Below are 15,197 nucleotides of genomic sequence, written 5' to 3' on the forward strand. Positions count from 1 at the left end.
AACTGCCGGGCGCGGGCAGGGGGAAGGCCGCATACAAACACGCGCCACGCGGGGCCAGGGTGACCCTCGAGGTTGCCCAGTCCCGCGCCGGCTCCGCCCAACCGCCGCCGAATCTTCTGGAAGCGGCGCCCCACTGCGGCCCCGCCGCCGCCAGAACCGGACGCCTGGGGAGCCGGCGCCGGCCCGGGGGCGGGACGAGGGCGGGTGCGAGGGGCGGCGCTTCGCAGGAGGCTGCGTTCGACTCGCCGCCGGCACACAGGCCCCGCCTCTCCGGCGCAATGGCTCCGCCTCTCCCCTCCCCCTCCAAGGCACCGCCCGGGCTAATTCATTCAGCGCTGGGCCTGCCAGACACCTGCGCGCTCCCTCAGGCTCCCGCCGCCGCCGCCGCCACCATGTCGGGCCCCGCCGCCGAGACCCCGTCCGCCATCCAGATCTGCCGGTAAGAGGGACGCGCGGAGGGCGGGCGGCCAGGACTCCGAGTCGCTGCCCGGGCCTGGCCGACCCCCATCGGCCCCGCGCCTTCCCTTCCCCAGTCGCCGCCCCCGCCGGGCCGGTCGCCTCCGGACCCCGCCCGCCCGCCCGCCGCGGCCGGGATGCGCCTCGGCTGCCGCAGATCCGGCTGCTTCCCCGCGCGCCGCCGCTCCGGCCTCCGGCGCATCTGCGGGGCGGCGCCGAGGTCACGCAGGCCGTTTGCGCGAGGAAGCGGCGCTGCGCCCTTCCGCGGGCGGGGGTCGGAGCACAGCCCCACCACGTCCCGCCCCGCCCGTTGCCCGAGCGCCCCGGAGCCCCAGCCCAGGTCCCAGTGAGCCCCCTAATTCGGGGTCGTTATCCGGGCGGTGGTTCAAAGCCAACCGGATCCCCCGACATGTGCGGCGCAGGTAACCCGCTCGCTGGGCGGCGGCCGGAGCCGGTTGAGCCCATCGGTGGGCGCCCGAGTGGGCGGGGGCTGCACATATGCGGTCCCTTCAGTGCCCTGCCACGGTTTTGGGCGGGAGGCGGCTGAAAACAGGAAGAACGGTAAATACCTTTCCCCTCTAACAGTTCACGGCTAAGAACAGAGGATGGTCCATTGAGCCCGGAAGCATCTCACACAAAGGGGGCAAGGGGTTGTTCTTGTCAGGGGACCATCCCTGCCTTCCGCCACCGGCACCGGTATATAGAGGGCCCCGAGGACGCCGGAGATCACGAGCCGGCTCATTTCCGACAGATGCGGGAGGGCAGCCTCAAGGTTACTTTCCATTCCGTCGTTAAGAACGGAAGCAGGCATGGTGGCATTGGAGCCTGAGCTAAGGAAGAGCGAGGAGTCTGGCAAGGCCGAACGGGCGCTGGGGCCTGCAACAGGGCCTGTGCTGCTTGATGCACTGTTGACAGTGACCCCGCCTTCCTGTTTGGGGCCCGGTGCCTCAGATTTGGAGACCGGGCGTCACACTGACCTTGGGTCCAAGCCAGGTTAGTTTCCTGTGGATGGTGACATCTCCTCGGAATAGGCAAAGGCTCGGCAGACAGTGCTGGATCGTGGGGTGCCCTGAACCCACCCCCACTTCTGACTGAGGCAAAGTCCTTTCCTGACCTCAAGGTCAGTTTTGACTTTTCTAGGGAGGAGAAATCTTCGGGGGAGCCTTGCGCCATTGCTTTGTTATTGGCTGTGTGGCCATCTTGGCGCCACCCACTTCAGGTTCCGAGGGCAAAAATAATAGAGGTAACTGATATCGGGAGACAGACGGGCCTGGAATCAGGTGCTTGGGTCGGTCTCTGCCTCATATTGGCCGGGTGACCTTGCAGGTTGTGATCTGCTAAGGGCTCGTGACATCTCTCATCTCGCTTGGTTCGTCCAGCGCCCCTGGGAGGGAGGATGGCAGGGAGCCCACCACTCTTGTCAGGGAAGAGGAAACTGAGGTCCCGGGAGACCCATTGCCTCTGTAAGGTCATCCGGCCACAAGAGCCCAGGGCTGGGGGCGGGGAAGCACAGCTCCTCATGGGTCTTCTGCCTCCAGACCCACTTTCTTTCCACTGCGTTCCCCACAAAAGAAAATACTGATTTCAATCTACTCGTGGAAGGCTGGGCTTTTATTTACTTCATCAGGATGATGAATAGCCCGTCTATACATACTACCTTTTTAAAAACCAGCCTCTAACATAGTTAATAGGCTTTTGGATAGCCTGGACACTTCCACATGTATGCGCACACTTCTTCTTACCCACGGTGCTTGCTTGCTGGGCTGCCGCTCATATATTCACAATGGCATATTGTCTCTGACTGGGGACACGTGGGCAGGATACCTGGCTGAGGTGAGCCTCAGGTGGCCAACACAACTGCCCAGGGGAGTTGGAGGGGTTGTGATGAGGCCCGTGGTCACAGCGACTTGGCCCTGAGAAACCCCAGGACACTGGAGTGGATGTAGCAGGGTGGGGAGCCCTTTAAGGACATCTGAGCTGACACCCCATGTTGAAAGAGGAGCCTCCTGGCCTAGGGCAACCCAGCCCATGAATTTAACAAGCTTCACTGGACGCCTCCAAGGGGTGAAGTGCCCTGAGGGAGGGACACGGACATGGAAAATTCAGTCCCCAGCTTAGCAGGTTCACAGTCTAGCAGGGAGAGGACGCCACACCCACCGCCATCCTAGATGATTAAGAGGGTCCCATGCTCTCGGTCAGAAGGTGTTGAAGGGCTAGGGGCCCTAAAGTCTGGGGAGGGCAGTGGTCAGAGCCAGCTCTCCAGTCCCAGGCCTGGGTGTGAATGTGGCCTCTGCCCCTTGGAAGCTGCCTAACTTTCTGTGACCCGTTTTATCATGGGCTGTTCTGAGTGCTAAAGGAAGTGTATCTAGAGCTTGGCAGAATGGCTGGCACCTTGTAAGTAAGCGGAAGCTCTTTTTGTCTGAAAAGTGGGACCCAGGCTCAGGAAGCCAAGGGCCTAGGTTCGAATCCCAGCTCTGCCTCCTGCAGGCGTGGGCTTTAGGCCTCAGTATTCTTGGCTGTGAATCGGAGGCAATAACAGTGCCTGTTTCATGGTGGCTGTGAGGATTAAAACCTTTGGCACAGTGCTGGGCAGTTGAAAACAGAGAGGGGTGTTTACCCCTGAGAGCCCAAACTTTGGACAGCCAGACCACTGCGGTGTGCTGTACCCTCCTGTGCCCCCTGCAGTGGAAGCGTGGAGTCCTCACTGCTGGACTGCGGGGAATTCCCATGTCCCTCCTTCTTTTTATCGAGCCCTACAGATGCAGGCTCTGGGACAGCATTTAAAGTCTCAGAAGAGCATTTTTCTTTTGGTTTATTCTGAATGATGTTAGTTCACATTTTCTTAGCAAATTGCTTTTTTCCTTGTTGGAGTCAGAGTTCTAGAATGTCAGAATCAGAATGACCCCTAGGAGCCCCCAGCCCAGCTCTGTTATTTTACCGATGGGGGAAAATGAGGCTCTCAGAGGGTAAAGCCTTGGCCTAGGGCGGCCTCGGACCCTGACAGCCAAGGGAGCGAAGGCAGCTGGTGTGTTGTTCCCTGTCCGGTGTTCCATTGTCGTGCTTTTCCATTGCTCGGCCTCACATTCACATCCGGTTGTGAGGCTGGATCATGGCATCAGTGTGGGCCCCTAGTAGGAGCCCCTGGGTGTTGGTCGCAGTGAAATTGAAGGACATGTCCCATACCAGGTTGGTGGAGAGTACAACATCCACTAGAACTTTCTGCAGTGATGGAGATGCTCCGCGTCTGCGCTGTCCAGTACGCTAGGCACTAGCCGCAAGTGGCCAATGAGTGCCTGAAATGCAGTCAGACATGGAGGAACTGAATTTTTAATTGCATTCATTTAAATTTATTTAAATGCATACAGGCTGGCCTCCTGTGGCTGGTGGCTACCTTATGGGACAGTGCAATAAGTAGAGGAATTTAAAAACCAGAATTCCTGGTAGGCCTCTGAGGGGCAGGGTTTCCTAAGGGGAGCTTGGAAGCTTTCTGGGGACTGTAGGCAGCTCTCCCAACAACAGAGCTAACGGAGGGGGACCTTGGAAGGTACGTGGCCCAGGGCAGATGCCCTGGAGTCCTTTGTAGGGAGATGTGTGAGGTCTGCAGAGTTTCCTTTTGCTTGCCCTGCTTGTAGGTGTAAATCCGCTAGGAAGTGTCTTCAGCTCAGGGATTGCTTTGTTCACTGCTGTACCATGAATGCCCAGCAAAGTGCCTGACATCTGGTAGATGTGCCAATAAAGATTAGTGGAATGGACTTGAATTTTTGTACAAGCACACCCTCGTTTTCTTGTGTCTCACTTTATTGCACTTTGAATATATCGCTTTTGTTTTTTTTTAATAAATTGAAGGTTTGTGGCAACTTTGTGTTGTCAGGTGATGGTTAGCATGTTTTGGCGATAAAGTTTTTTTAACTAAAAAAATTTTTTTATTGACTTATAGTTGCTATGCAGTATTACATAAGTGACAGGTGTACAATATAGTGATTCACAATTTTTAAAGGTTATACTCCATTTATAGTTATTAGAAAATATTGGCTATAGTCCTCGTGTCATAGGTATAAAATAAAGAGTTTTTAAAATTATTACACATTTGACCGTGTAAACATAACTTTTAGATGCACTGGGAAGCCAGAATAGTCACGTGACTTGCTTTATCTTCGAGGTATGCCCGTTTGGAATTTTTTCTCTTTGGGGCTTTGTCTTTGGGTTTCCAGGGAAGTCAGTGAAAACATAGAATCTGAGTTACAGAAACCGCACTCGGAGTTAGTATTCTGGGACATTCCATAACGCGATGCACAGTGCTGGCTCCCTTCCTGCGGGGATGCAGGAGCTGTGGGTGAAGATGCAGTCTTTGCAGCCCAGGGAGCCTGTGGTGGGCCAGGCTGTGCTCACCCACCATGCAGCCTCCCCGTCAGTGGGCCAGGCAGCCTGGCATTGCCCTCGCCTTGGCACCACTGCTTCCCAGCTCCCTGGTTTCAGTCAGGCCAGGAGTTGCTTCCTCCTGTAGGTGGCGCTTCTCTGGCTGGGGCCCAGCCTGGGGTGACTATTCCCTGTGCTTCCCGGTCCACTTTCTTTCACTCTCGGAGGTATCTTGAGGAGGAGGGTAAATTATATGGTCACCCTGCCTGCAGGCTACCTACATCTGAATAACTGAGGAAGCTTATTATAAATACTGATTTTCTGCATGCAAATTATGCTTCAGTAGAAAAGTCAACAACATGCAGATTTAAAAAAACAAGAAAATTATTTATTTATTTGATTGCACTGGGTCTTAGTTGTGGAAGGCGGGCTCCTTATTTGTGGCTCACGGGCTCCTTCGTTGTGGCAGGTGGGCTCCTCAGTTGTGGCACACGAACTCTCAGTTGCGGCATGCATGTGGGATCTAGTTTCCTGACCAGGGATTGAACCTCGGTCGCCCGCACTGGGAGTGCGGGGTCCCATCCACTGAGCCACCAGGGAAGTCCCCAAAATGAAGATTTTAAAACATTTATGAGATACTTGGGGAAACGTGAATAGTCCCTTGACAGTTAGGGATACTAAGGAATTTCTGGTGGTTTTTTTGGCCCTGCCACAAGGCCTGCGGGACCCTAGTGATCTTGGAGAGGCAGCAGCAGTGAGTGGTGGCTTGAAGCGAGATCTTAGTGCCTTCCCAGGAATTGAACCTGGGCAGCCTGGATGAAAACCAGGAATCCTAGCCACTAGTTCACCAGGGGCTAGAGTCTAGAAGCAAAGTTCCCCTGGCTCTTACCTCCACTGAAAAAATGCATTTCTGAAGGAGGCAAAAAGTGTAAAAACAGGTACAGAGTTTATCATTAGAGACATAACACAACACGTGGGAGAGCTCACAGAGAAACTGTTTAGTTAAGACAGAAGCAGGGCAGAGATGCACACCCGGAGAGGAAGGGTGTGGGCGTCCCCCCTAATGAGGAGGAACATTGAAGAGGGTTTAAGTCATTTATATGGGGCAGTTCTTCCGGGTCTTTGTTTACCTTTGGCCAATTATCTGGTTTCTTTTTCCACACCTGACCTGCCCTAGGACCCTCCCCAGCCTGTGTGCACAACTTTTTTCCAAGATGGATTCCGGCCCAGAGGCCTAAGGGGGGCCTTGGCATCACCTATTCTGGGTGATTTTTGACCCCCAAGGAGCCTTTCTGCACAGGTGCAATGTCTCCCTTGCCCCAAGGATGGGAAACATAAGACCTCTTGATCTTTTCCTCAAGCAAGGTTTAGCCCCTCTCTGTTCCTGCCATGACTGTTATTGTAAAGTGTCCACAGGAGACAAAGTCCAGCTATTTACCCTGTTCCTCTTGTTATTTCTATCTCGAAGGGCAGACAGGAGGCTGGTCATAAATATCTAACCTGGAGCCCACCTATCTCCTGTCTCAGGAAGTGCAAACAGGAGGCTAGTTGTAAGTGTCCGGCCTGAAGCCCACCTTTTTCCTGCCCCAAGAAATGTAAACAGGAGGCCAGTTGTAAATGCCTAGCCCGGAGCCCATCTATCTCCTGCCTCACTAGTTCCCCGACCAGGGTTCTAGGTATCGAACCCAGGCCCCCTGCAGTGGAAGCGAGAAGTCCTAACCACTGGACCGGCAGATAATTCCGGCCCCCCCCCCCCCCGCCCTTTTCTTGTTTGTTTGTTTTTTGTTTTGCAGTATGCGGGCCTCTCACTGCTGTGACCTCTCCCGTTGCGGAGCACAGGCTCCGGATGCGCAGGCTCAGCGGCCATGGCTCACGGGCCCAGCCGCCCTGCGGCATGTGGGATCCTCCCGGACCGGGGCACAAACCCGTGTCCCCTGCATCGGCAGGCGGACTCTCAACCACTGCGCCACCAGGGAAGCCCCCCCTACCCCGCTTTTTTTTTTAAGGTGAGGTAATTATATTGTAGTTATGCTTTTTTTAAAAACAACCTTTACTGAGGTATAAATTATGTGCCATAAAATGTACCTATTTTTAATGTACGGTTCACTTTTGACAAATGTGTATACCTGTGTAATGATCACAGTTGTGACATAGAACTTTTCCACCACCTCAAAAAGTGCCTTCCTGGGGACTTCTCTGGGGGCACAGTGGTTAAGAATCCGCCTGCCAATGCAGGAGACACAGGTTTGATCCCTGTTCCGGGAAGATCCCACGTATCGTGGAGCAACTAAGCCCATGTGCCACAACTACTGAGCTTGCGCTCTAGAGCCCTAGAGCCACAACTACTGAGCCCGCATGCCACATTACTGCAGCCTGAGAGCCTAGAGCCCGTGCTCCACAACAAGAGAAGCCACTGCAATGAGAAGCCCACGCATCACACTGAAGAGTAGCCCCCGCTCGCGGCAACTAGAGAAAGCGCACGCGCAGCAACCAAGACCCAACACAGCCACAAATAAATAAATAAATAAGTGATAAATTAATTACATTTCTAAAAAAAAAAGTGCCTTCCTGCCCCTTTGCACTTGGTTTCCTCCCAGCTCTGGCCCCTGGCAAACAGGTATGCTTCCTATCACTAGTTTTGCCTTTTCTAGAATTTCTCATCAATGGAGTCATAGACTCAGCACAATGCTTGTGAGTTTCACACGTGTGTGTGTGTGTGTGTGTGTGTGTGTGTGTGTGTGTGTGTCGGTGATTCTTGCTGTTGTTGCCTAGTAATCTTCATTATCTCTTTATCAGACAGTGAACATTTGAGTTCTTTCCAGCTTTGGGCAGTTATGAAAACAGTTCACAATTGCAGATTTCAGAACATTTAGGACGTAGCTGAGGAAACTTGAATGCTTACTTGATATTTAATGATATTAAACTGGGCTTCCCTGGTGGCTCAGTGGTTAAGAATCCGCCTGCCAATGCAGGGGACACAGGTTCGAGCCCTGGTCCGGGAAGATCCCACATGCCATGGAGCAACTAAACCCATGCACCACAACTACTGAGCCTGCGCTCTAGAGCCTGCAAGCCACAACTACTGAGCCCGCATGCCACAACTACTGAAGCCCGCGTGCCTAGAGCTCGTGCTCCACAACAAGAGAAGCCACCGCAATGAGAAGCCCATGCACCACTGCGAAGTATAGGCCCCGCTCACCACAACTAGAGAAAGCTGTGCACAGCAACGAAGACCCAAAGCAGCCAAAAATAAATAAATTTATTATTTTTAAAAAAATGTTAGTTTAAAAAGAAAGAAAAAGAGGAGCTCCTTTCTGCTTGCTAGATGGGATGCTGCCCGATTCACGAATTGTTGAATAAAGCCAATTAGAAAAAAGTTATATTAAGGAGTTCGTATTTTAGGTGGAATAATTGTTTTGTGATTCTGTTTTTATTTTTATGTTTTGGCCACACCATCTGGCTTGTGGGATCTTAGTTCCCTGACCAGGGATCGAACCCGGGGCCCCCGGCAGTGAGAGCACTGACTTCTAACCACTGGACTGCCAGGGAATTCCTGTGGTTCTGTTTTCAAACGGAGTCTTTATCTTTCCGAGGGAATGCTGAGATATTTACATGTCGTGATCTGAGCGCAGGTTGGAACAGAATTTCCAGACACAAGGCAGAATGTAAGGAAGGCAGAGTTTATTAAAGAGAAGCGTTGCTGCAAGAACAGCTGGCCGACTTCCTGGTAGCCAGGGAAAGTCGACAATGAGCATGGGTTGCTTGTCTGTTTTTATAGCCAGGGAACCTGCGAGTCATCTGCTAACTGGTCAGAGTATGTATACTTTCAGCGTGCTGAGCGGGAGGAAAACTGGGCGAATGTCTTTCCTTATATGGGATGGGAAAGGGACAGGGCATGCTGCTTGGGAGGGCCCTGGGACATGGCAGTGGTCCCATTGTGACAGAGTGACGGGAGTCCTGTAACTCTTTGTTCCGGCAATATTGGCCCTTTGAGTTTATCTTCTTTGTCCTTGGACACTACATTCCCCCCTCTCTTTATTTACAGGGCCAATTCTTTGGCCCTATTGGATACCCTGCTCACGTCTACCTACCTGCCTATCTCCTTCTTAGGCGTTCAGGAACCCTTTTTGTAAGGAGAAGGGGCGACAATCTCTCTGGCTGCTTCCTGCTGGACAGGGGCATTGTGGGGCCCTGGGTCCCAATGCCCACTCTCTATCAGGATATATTTACGGAGGGAGATGAGATCCTGCACAATGATTAGGCAGTTTGTTCCAGTGTATTCCGTGTGCCAACTGGCTGGTACTCTTGTTGTAGCACCATCTGGAACTGAATCTTTTGAACCTGTCGGGAGATGAATTGAGATAATGTGTTAATAATGCAGGGGCCAAACAACAAAACAAAGGCCATCAGGATTGATGGTCCCAACAGGGCAATAGCCATGTCCATCTCTGGATCCCCATAGAGGAGAGGAGGTTGGAAAGCCAGCTTGGGGCCCTGTCCTGCTCTCTCTTTTAAATCTTCTATTAATTTGATGTTTTTCTTTAGAATCTGAAGGTCTTCTTCAACCTGGCCAGAGGTATTAATATAGAAGCAGCATGTCTCATTTAGCAGGGCACAGATACCCCCGCCTCAGCTGTTATAACATTAAGGGCCTATTTTGTAAAACCCCCTCGGCCAGAGAGCCTGGGGCTGACTGCTGTTCCTCAGTGGCTGCTACTGCTGCCTTCCAAGGTTCCTGGGCCGTGATGGTGAGAGGGAGAGCGCTCCTCTCTGAGAGGGGTGTGCCTGCAGACCAGAAGAGCCCTCCAAGGACACTGCATATTATTTCAGGCTGATCAAGAACTGGGTTATCATAAGCATGTCCCCACCAAGCAGCAGTTCATGTTTGTCTCTCCTGGACAGGTCTTATGGCCTCTTCGAGGAAGGATCCAAGGCTGGGAATGCCTCCTGAGGAAGCTAAATCCTTGGTAGTCATAATGGTCGCCTCCGGGACCACAGCAGTAATTGTGCGGGAGCCCCCTCCAAAGTGTGGGAAGATCCAGATAGACCCCTTTACCACATAGAAATGAAAATCCGGTGCCCCTCAAGGATACCCCTGCTGTGGCTCCCCAGAGCCAGGCTCTGACCTTTTGGGAGTTTTCCTCTGGAAATAGACTGGGGTCCCATGGCCTAGGATTATATTGGGAAGGCCAAACTCCAAGGAAGTAATCATCTATACATAAAGGGGAGAATCCAGGCTCTGACTGATTATGAGTGTGACAGGGGCATTGGCATAACAAATTTCTGAATATTAGCTGAATTATGTTATATTTTGGAGGAGAATCTTGCCGGGAGGTTAAACTAAGTAAGTGTCTGGTGGTCACACCGATCCCCACATATTTAGTTCCCAGGACCGAACTGTTTATGGGGATATGGTCTTCATTAATATATTTCTTAGTCACAGTTTTACTTGAATTTCCCCAACACAAAGTGAAATTACCTTCGTGTACCTCATATTTATTTTCCTCGGACCAGGGATCCCACTCCAGGCTAGTCTGATTAAAATTGAGGGTGTAGTGACAAAGAGAGTCATTTAGCCAGCCCAAATGGGTCCCCAACCATCTGGGTTTTGGAAACAGAGCTGTGCCTCGTCTGCCCAAGCTTGGTCTGATGCCCATATCCTGTTTTTCTCTTCATGAGTACAACAGGTGGTCAGGACTACATGAATGTCTTGCCGGGTCAGGTCAAAGGCTATGATGAGGGCCTGAAATTCCTTAATAGAAGTGGTGGGATCCTGACCGAAGGAACCTAACTTGTTTTGAATTTGGAAAATGTCCGACATGGGAAAGGGAACATGGAATCTAATAGTGCCCATGTCTCCATTTGCTACTTCCCTTAAGGGAAGCATATTAGAATCTGTTTCCTGGCATTGGGCAGTCCTCGATCTTGTGTGGGGAGGGAAGAGGGGGCTTTTGCCCTGATAAGGGGGTGGCTGTTGGGAGCTGTGGGTTGAGGCGGGGGCAGGGGCTGAAGCAAAGGGGGTTGATGTGGTGGGGAACAGGAAAGGTCGAGTAGAGGGTCGCCTAGGAGATCTGATGGAGAGGGAGGCAGAGGGGGTCGGGGGGATAAGGTGGCAACAGAAAGACACATGGTGGCATGAGTCCCTCAGCTCCAGATTCTGACTACGGGCCATAAAGCTCTGGATGTAAGGAACCTCGGAGTCCTTTCCTTGTTTCCGGCAAGAGAGATGAAGTTGGAGGATCGTGTTATAATTTAGTGTGCCGTTAGGAGGCCACTGTTCTCGGTCCCCCAGTTTATACTGGGGCCAAGCCGTGTTACAGAAGAAAATGAGCCTCTTCTTTTTGAGGTTCTCAGGGTCAAAATTTTCCAGTTCCTGAGGATACAACCACGGGGTGAGTCTGAGGGAGGCTCCTGAGACGTACCAGAACCCTAAGGCTAAGAATGCCTATGTGCCATAGAATGGGGGTACTGAGAGTCACCACCGGCTGACAGAAAGGTGTCCCCTTTGTCCCAGTGATCTCTCCGTGCGACTGAGGCACAAAATGGGTCGACCGTCTCAACAATCGCATCTGACCGTGAGAGGTGACCCCTGAGCGTGCAACTAAGGCACCTTGTGACTCGGGCAGGGAAAGAAAGAAAAGAGAGAGAGATTCCCGGGACCCACTGGGTGACCCCCGGCTTGGCGATGCCCTGAAACGTGAAAGGCACTCTGGGGACGGCTCAGAGGCAACGCCTAGGCTCCTGTAAATCAATCCGGACGGAGAAAGAGGTGAAAGTGTAACAGAGAAGACAGGCTGAGGAATCGGCCTCGTAGCCCTGCCGGGAAGGCGGCGGCCAAGGGGAGGAGGCTCAGTGTTCTGCTTGAACCAATACGCGCCTCACGGTGCACGGAAGTTGTCTTGCTGGGGACAGACGCTCTAACAGCCTGGTCCGTTCCGTGACCCTCTTATGCTTTCACGGGAGTCTTCAAGCGGCAGGCACCCTAGCGGCTTTTAAATGCCTGACCTGTGCCCGCACGATGCCAATCGGCCTAGTCCGCAGTCGGGAGGAAGACAGAGGGATCCTCAGCCGTCTGGGCGGCAGTTACTGGGGCGAAGTGAGCGTGGAGCCTTCGGAACACGCCAGGGTGTGGCCCTGGCCAGAGTCCTCTGTTGCTTCCATGGCAACTTGCCTGTTCCCAGAGAGTCCCAAGGAATGAGGAGAGGAGGTGGGGAAAGAGATCCCCCAAGAGATATCCCCGTACGGGCCACCACAATGCTGTGATCCGAGCGTGGGTTGGAAAAGAATGTAAGGAAGACAGTTTATTAAAGAGAAGGGCTGCTGCAAGAACAGCTGGCCGACTTCCTGGTAGCCAGGGAAAGTTGACAATGAGTAAGGGTTGCTTGTCTGTTTTTATAGCCAGGGGACCTGCGAGTCATCTGCTAACTGGTCAGCGTATGTATACTTTCAGCGTGCTGAGCGGGAGGAAAACTGTCTTTCCTTAGAAAGAGGCAAATGTCTTTCCTTATATGGGATGGGAAAGGGACAGGGCATGCTGCTTGGGAGGGCCCTGGGACATGGCAGTGGTCCCATTGTGACAGAGTGATGGGAGTCCTGTAACTCTTTGTTCTTCTTTGTTCTTAGAGCACACCACCCTGACTCCAGGCGCTAGTTCCCCTCTCAAGGGCAACGAAAGCTTTCAGTTTCCCTGGCCTCCCTCCAGGGATGGTCTACACGGGGCCTGCAGGTGTAGTCACCTGGTTCCCATCATTCTGCGCTTTGCCTTTTTTCATCTAATGGTGCTTCTCCTAGACCGTTCCTCCCTCTTGCTTGGGGCTGTGCACTCTTGTGTTGTGTGGATATACGTTAATCTGAGTCCCTTATTGGTGGACATTTAGGACACGGCCAGTCTTTGCATGATAAACGGCTTTGCAGTGAGTAACCTTGAACACACTTGGTTTAATCATGTGTGCCAACATCTGTAGGGTGAATTCCTCTCAGTGGAATGGCTGGCTCAGAGCAGCCTATGCATCTGGAGTTTGGACGGATAACGATAACACCAGGTTGCCCTCCAGGAGGTTGTATCCACTCATGCTCCCCGTTCATCGATGAGCCCCTTGGGACAGGTGGGCACAGGCAGGGCGGTGGGAACGTCTGGGTGTGCCTGGCCAGCAGCGCTGGTCTGGGCAGGTGCAGCTTGGAGCCCTGCAGGACAGTGGGAGATCAGGCGAGAAAAGTTCCGGATCCCTGAGAGCTTCGAACGCCTCACTAGGAAGTTGAATCTTTTGTTTTTCTGGCCACCCCGCATGCACGGCATGCAGGATCTTAGTTCCCTGACCAGGGATCAAACCCACTCCCCCTGCGGTGGAAGCGCGGGAGTCACTGGATCACCGGGGGAAGTCCCGGGAGTTGGATGTTGAATCTTTATTCCATAGGAGGGGCCCTGGAGGGTCTGAGCAGGGGAGTGCACTCCTGCTTAAGAAGAGGGACTCTTGGGGCAGTGGGGTAGGCAGTGGGTTAGGGCTGGGAGGCAAGAGGCAGACGAAGAAGGCCCCCCACCCCTGGTCCCCAAGTGACTCCCCACATACCAGCCCTGCCTTGGTCTCCCCGAAGCCGCCCCATCCCCCAGGACAAGTCCAGACGCCGTCCCCAGCCAGCCCCAGGCCCTTGTGACAAGCTCCTGGCTCCATCGTCCCGCTCCCCTCTTCACCCCCGTCTCCCCACAGGCTGCTGGCCAGCGTTGGGGGGTTGTCATCTGTTTCTGGACCCACCGAGCTCTCCCAGCACTGGGGCCTTCCCCTGAGATGCGCCCTCTTCTTGGAACATCCCCTGCCCCCTGTCCCTGGCTCAGCCCTGCTCCCCCTCAGGGACTTGGCCCAGGTGTCACGTCCTCTGCGAAGTTTTCCCCGGCGTCCAGGTGAGTGGCTGCCCCGTCTGGGAGTGACTCCTTGACCCGGGTCTGTGCAGCTTCCTTCGTGCTCCTGTCGTCAGCTTTGTGTCTGCTCCGGAGGGGAGCAGAGTCCGGGTGGTGTCTACTTCGGTTAGCCACGGGCCCAGCCCTGGCCATCTCATCCTGTGCTCTGGGACAGGAGCAGCTGGAGTAGAAGGGGAGGGGCAGTGGGTGACATGGTGACATTCAGACGCCACTGCTGGGAGGGCGGGGGGAGTGGAGGATGGTGAAGAGGATGCTCACCAGAGGCAGTGTCTGTGCCACCGGCCGGCTGAGAGGACGTGAGGGGTGGGAAGCCGGCAGGGTTCCCTGGGCTGACCTTCCACTGTCCTCTGAAGTTTCTGGGGTCCAAGGAGCGAGGGAGTCGCAGGTTAGCATGGGCAGAGGGGCAGAGAGAGGTGGGAGGGAGGATGGGTCACACAGAGTCTCCCCCCAGGACTGAGTCAGGCCCGCCACCTGCTCTGTCCCCCGGCCCCCTGCCCCCCGAGCTGCCCTGCGTGGGGTTGAAACATTTCAGTCGGGCGTGGCCAGTCAGATACCAGGAGATGTCGCGTTAGACTCTGGATCTTGCCAGCTTCTCTCGAAAACCCAGAGCTTCGGCATCCTGGACTCAGACACCTGCACGGCCGCAGCCGGCCAGCGTGCAAGCCCAGTATCGCCCCGTTGCGTCCCTGCTCAGACACCCGTGGGCAGTGCCGCGTGGCATCGTGCTTCGTCTGCTGGGCTGTCTTTTCTTCTTTTTTAATCGTGAAGCACTTTTCATACCCATGTCTTTACTAAAAGTGGGAAAACAGAAGCTCCACAGAGGGGCCGCGTGTTCTCCTGGCGGCCCTCCTTCCTCCCAGTCCTGCCTGGAGGTGACACGCGTAGGGGGAGCTCTGTGGAAGGTGGGTTGAGGAGGACCCTGCCCAGCAGCTCCTGAGCCCTTTGGAGGGAGGGAGGGCAGGTGTGGGATCACAGCTCAGCATGCAGATGGAGGCCAGGAAGGAAGCACAGTGAGGCCATGGGGAAGGAGTCTTGATTTGGGGCCGCAGGAAAGGGGTGAGTGAGCTGGGCTCTTGCCCCCCTGTGTCTGTGGGAACTGCAGAGCCGAGTCAGGGTCAGGTCCTGGGGGAAGGTTTGTGTCTGCGCTGCCTGCCTGGGTGGCCAGCCGGCCTGGGGGGTTAGGACGGTCCTTGGGGCAGGACCCAGGGTGACCAGGTTGGGAGGGGGCTGGAGAGTATGCAGTCTGGAGCGCCTGGCATTTACTCCTAAGTGCCCAGGGACCCCGGGGGCAGTGGGATGTTGATGGTGTGGGGTCCCCAGGGACCCCCAGTGTGGCAGGGTGGCGCAGGCGCCATCCCCTGTTCTGCTATTTCAGAGGCCACCTCCTTATCAGTCCCTTCCTCCTCAGGGTCCTGCCGGATGCAAGCACTTCCTCCTGCACCCTGGGGCCCTCTGTCTGCACTTCTCCCCC

At 54.3% G+C, this 15,197-nt stretch overlaps 1 protein-coding gene across 1 annotated transcript in view; it reads left to right on the plus strand.

Moving 5' to 3' along the window:
- The first annotated feature begins 262 nt into the window (after positions 1–262).
- ACOT7 (acyl-CoA thioesterase 7) overlaps positions 263–15,197 on the plus strand; it is a 90,691-nt gene continuing 75,756 nt past the window's right edge. The window contains exon 1 of the mRNA XM_027110367.1: positions 263–439. Within this exon, the coding sequence (XP_026966168.1) occupies positions 279–439 (161 nt within the window). The 5' untranslated portion in view covers positions 263–278. The remainder of the gene's footprint in view (positions 440–15,197) is intronic.

The sequence above is a fragment of the Aethalodelphis obliquidens genome, unplaced genomic scaffold, assembly GCF_003676395.1.
Source record: "Aethalodelphis obliquidens isolate GAN/ISIS:26980383/991018 unplaced genomic scaffold, ASM367639v1 scaffold9, whole genome shotgun sequence".
NCBI lineage: Eukaryota > Metazoa > Chordata > Mammalia > Artiodactyla > Delphinidae > Aethalodelphis > Aethalodelphis obliquidens.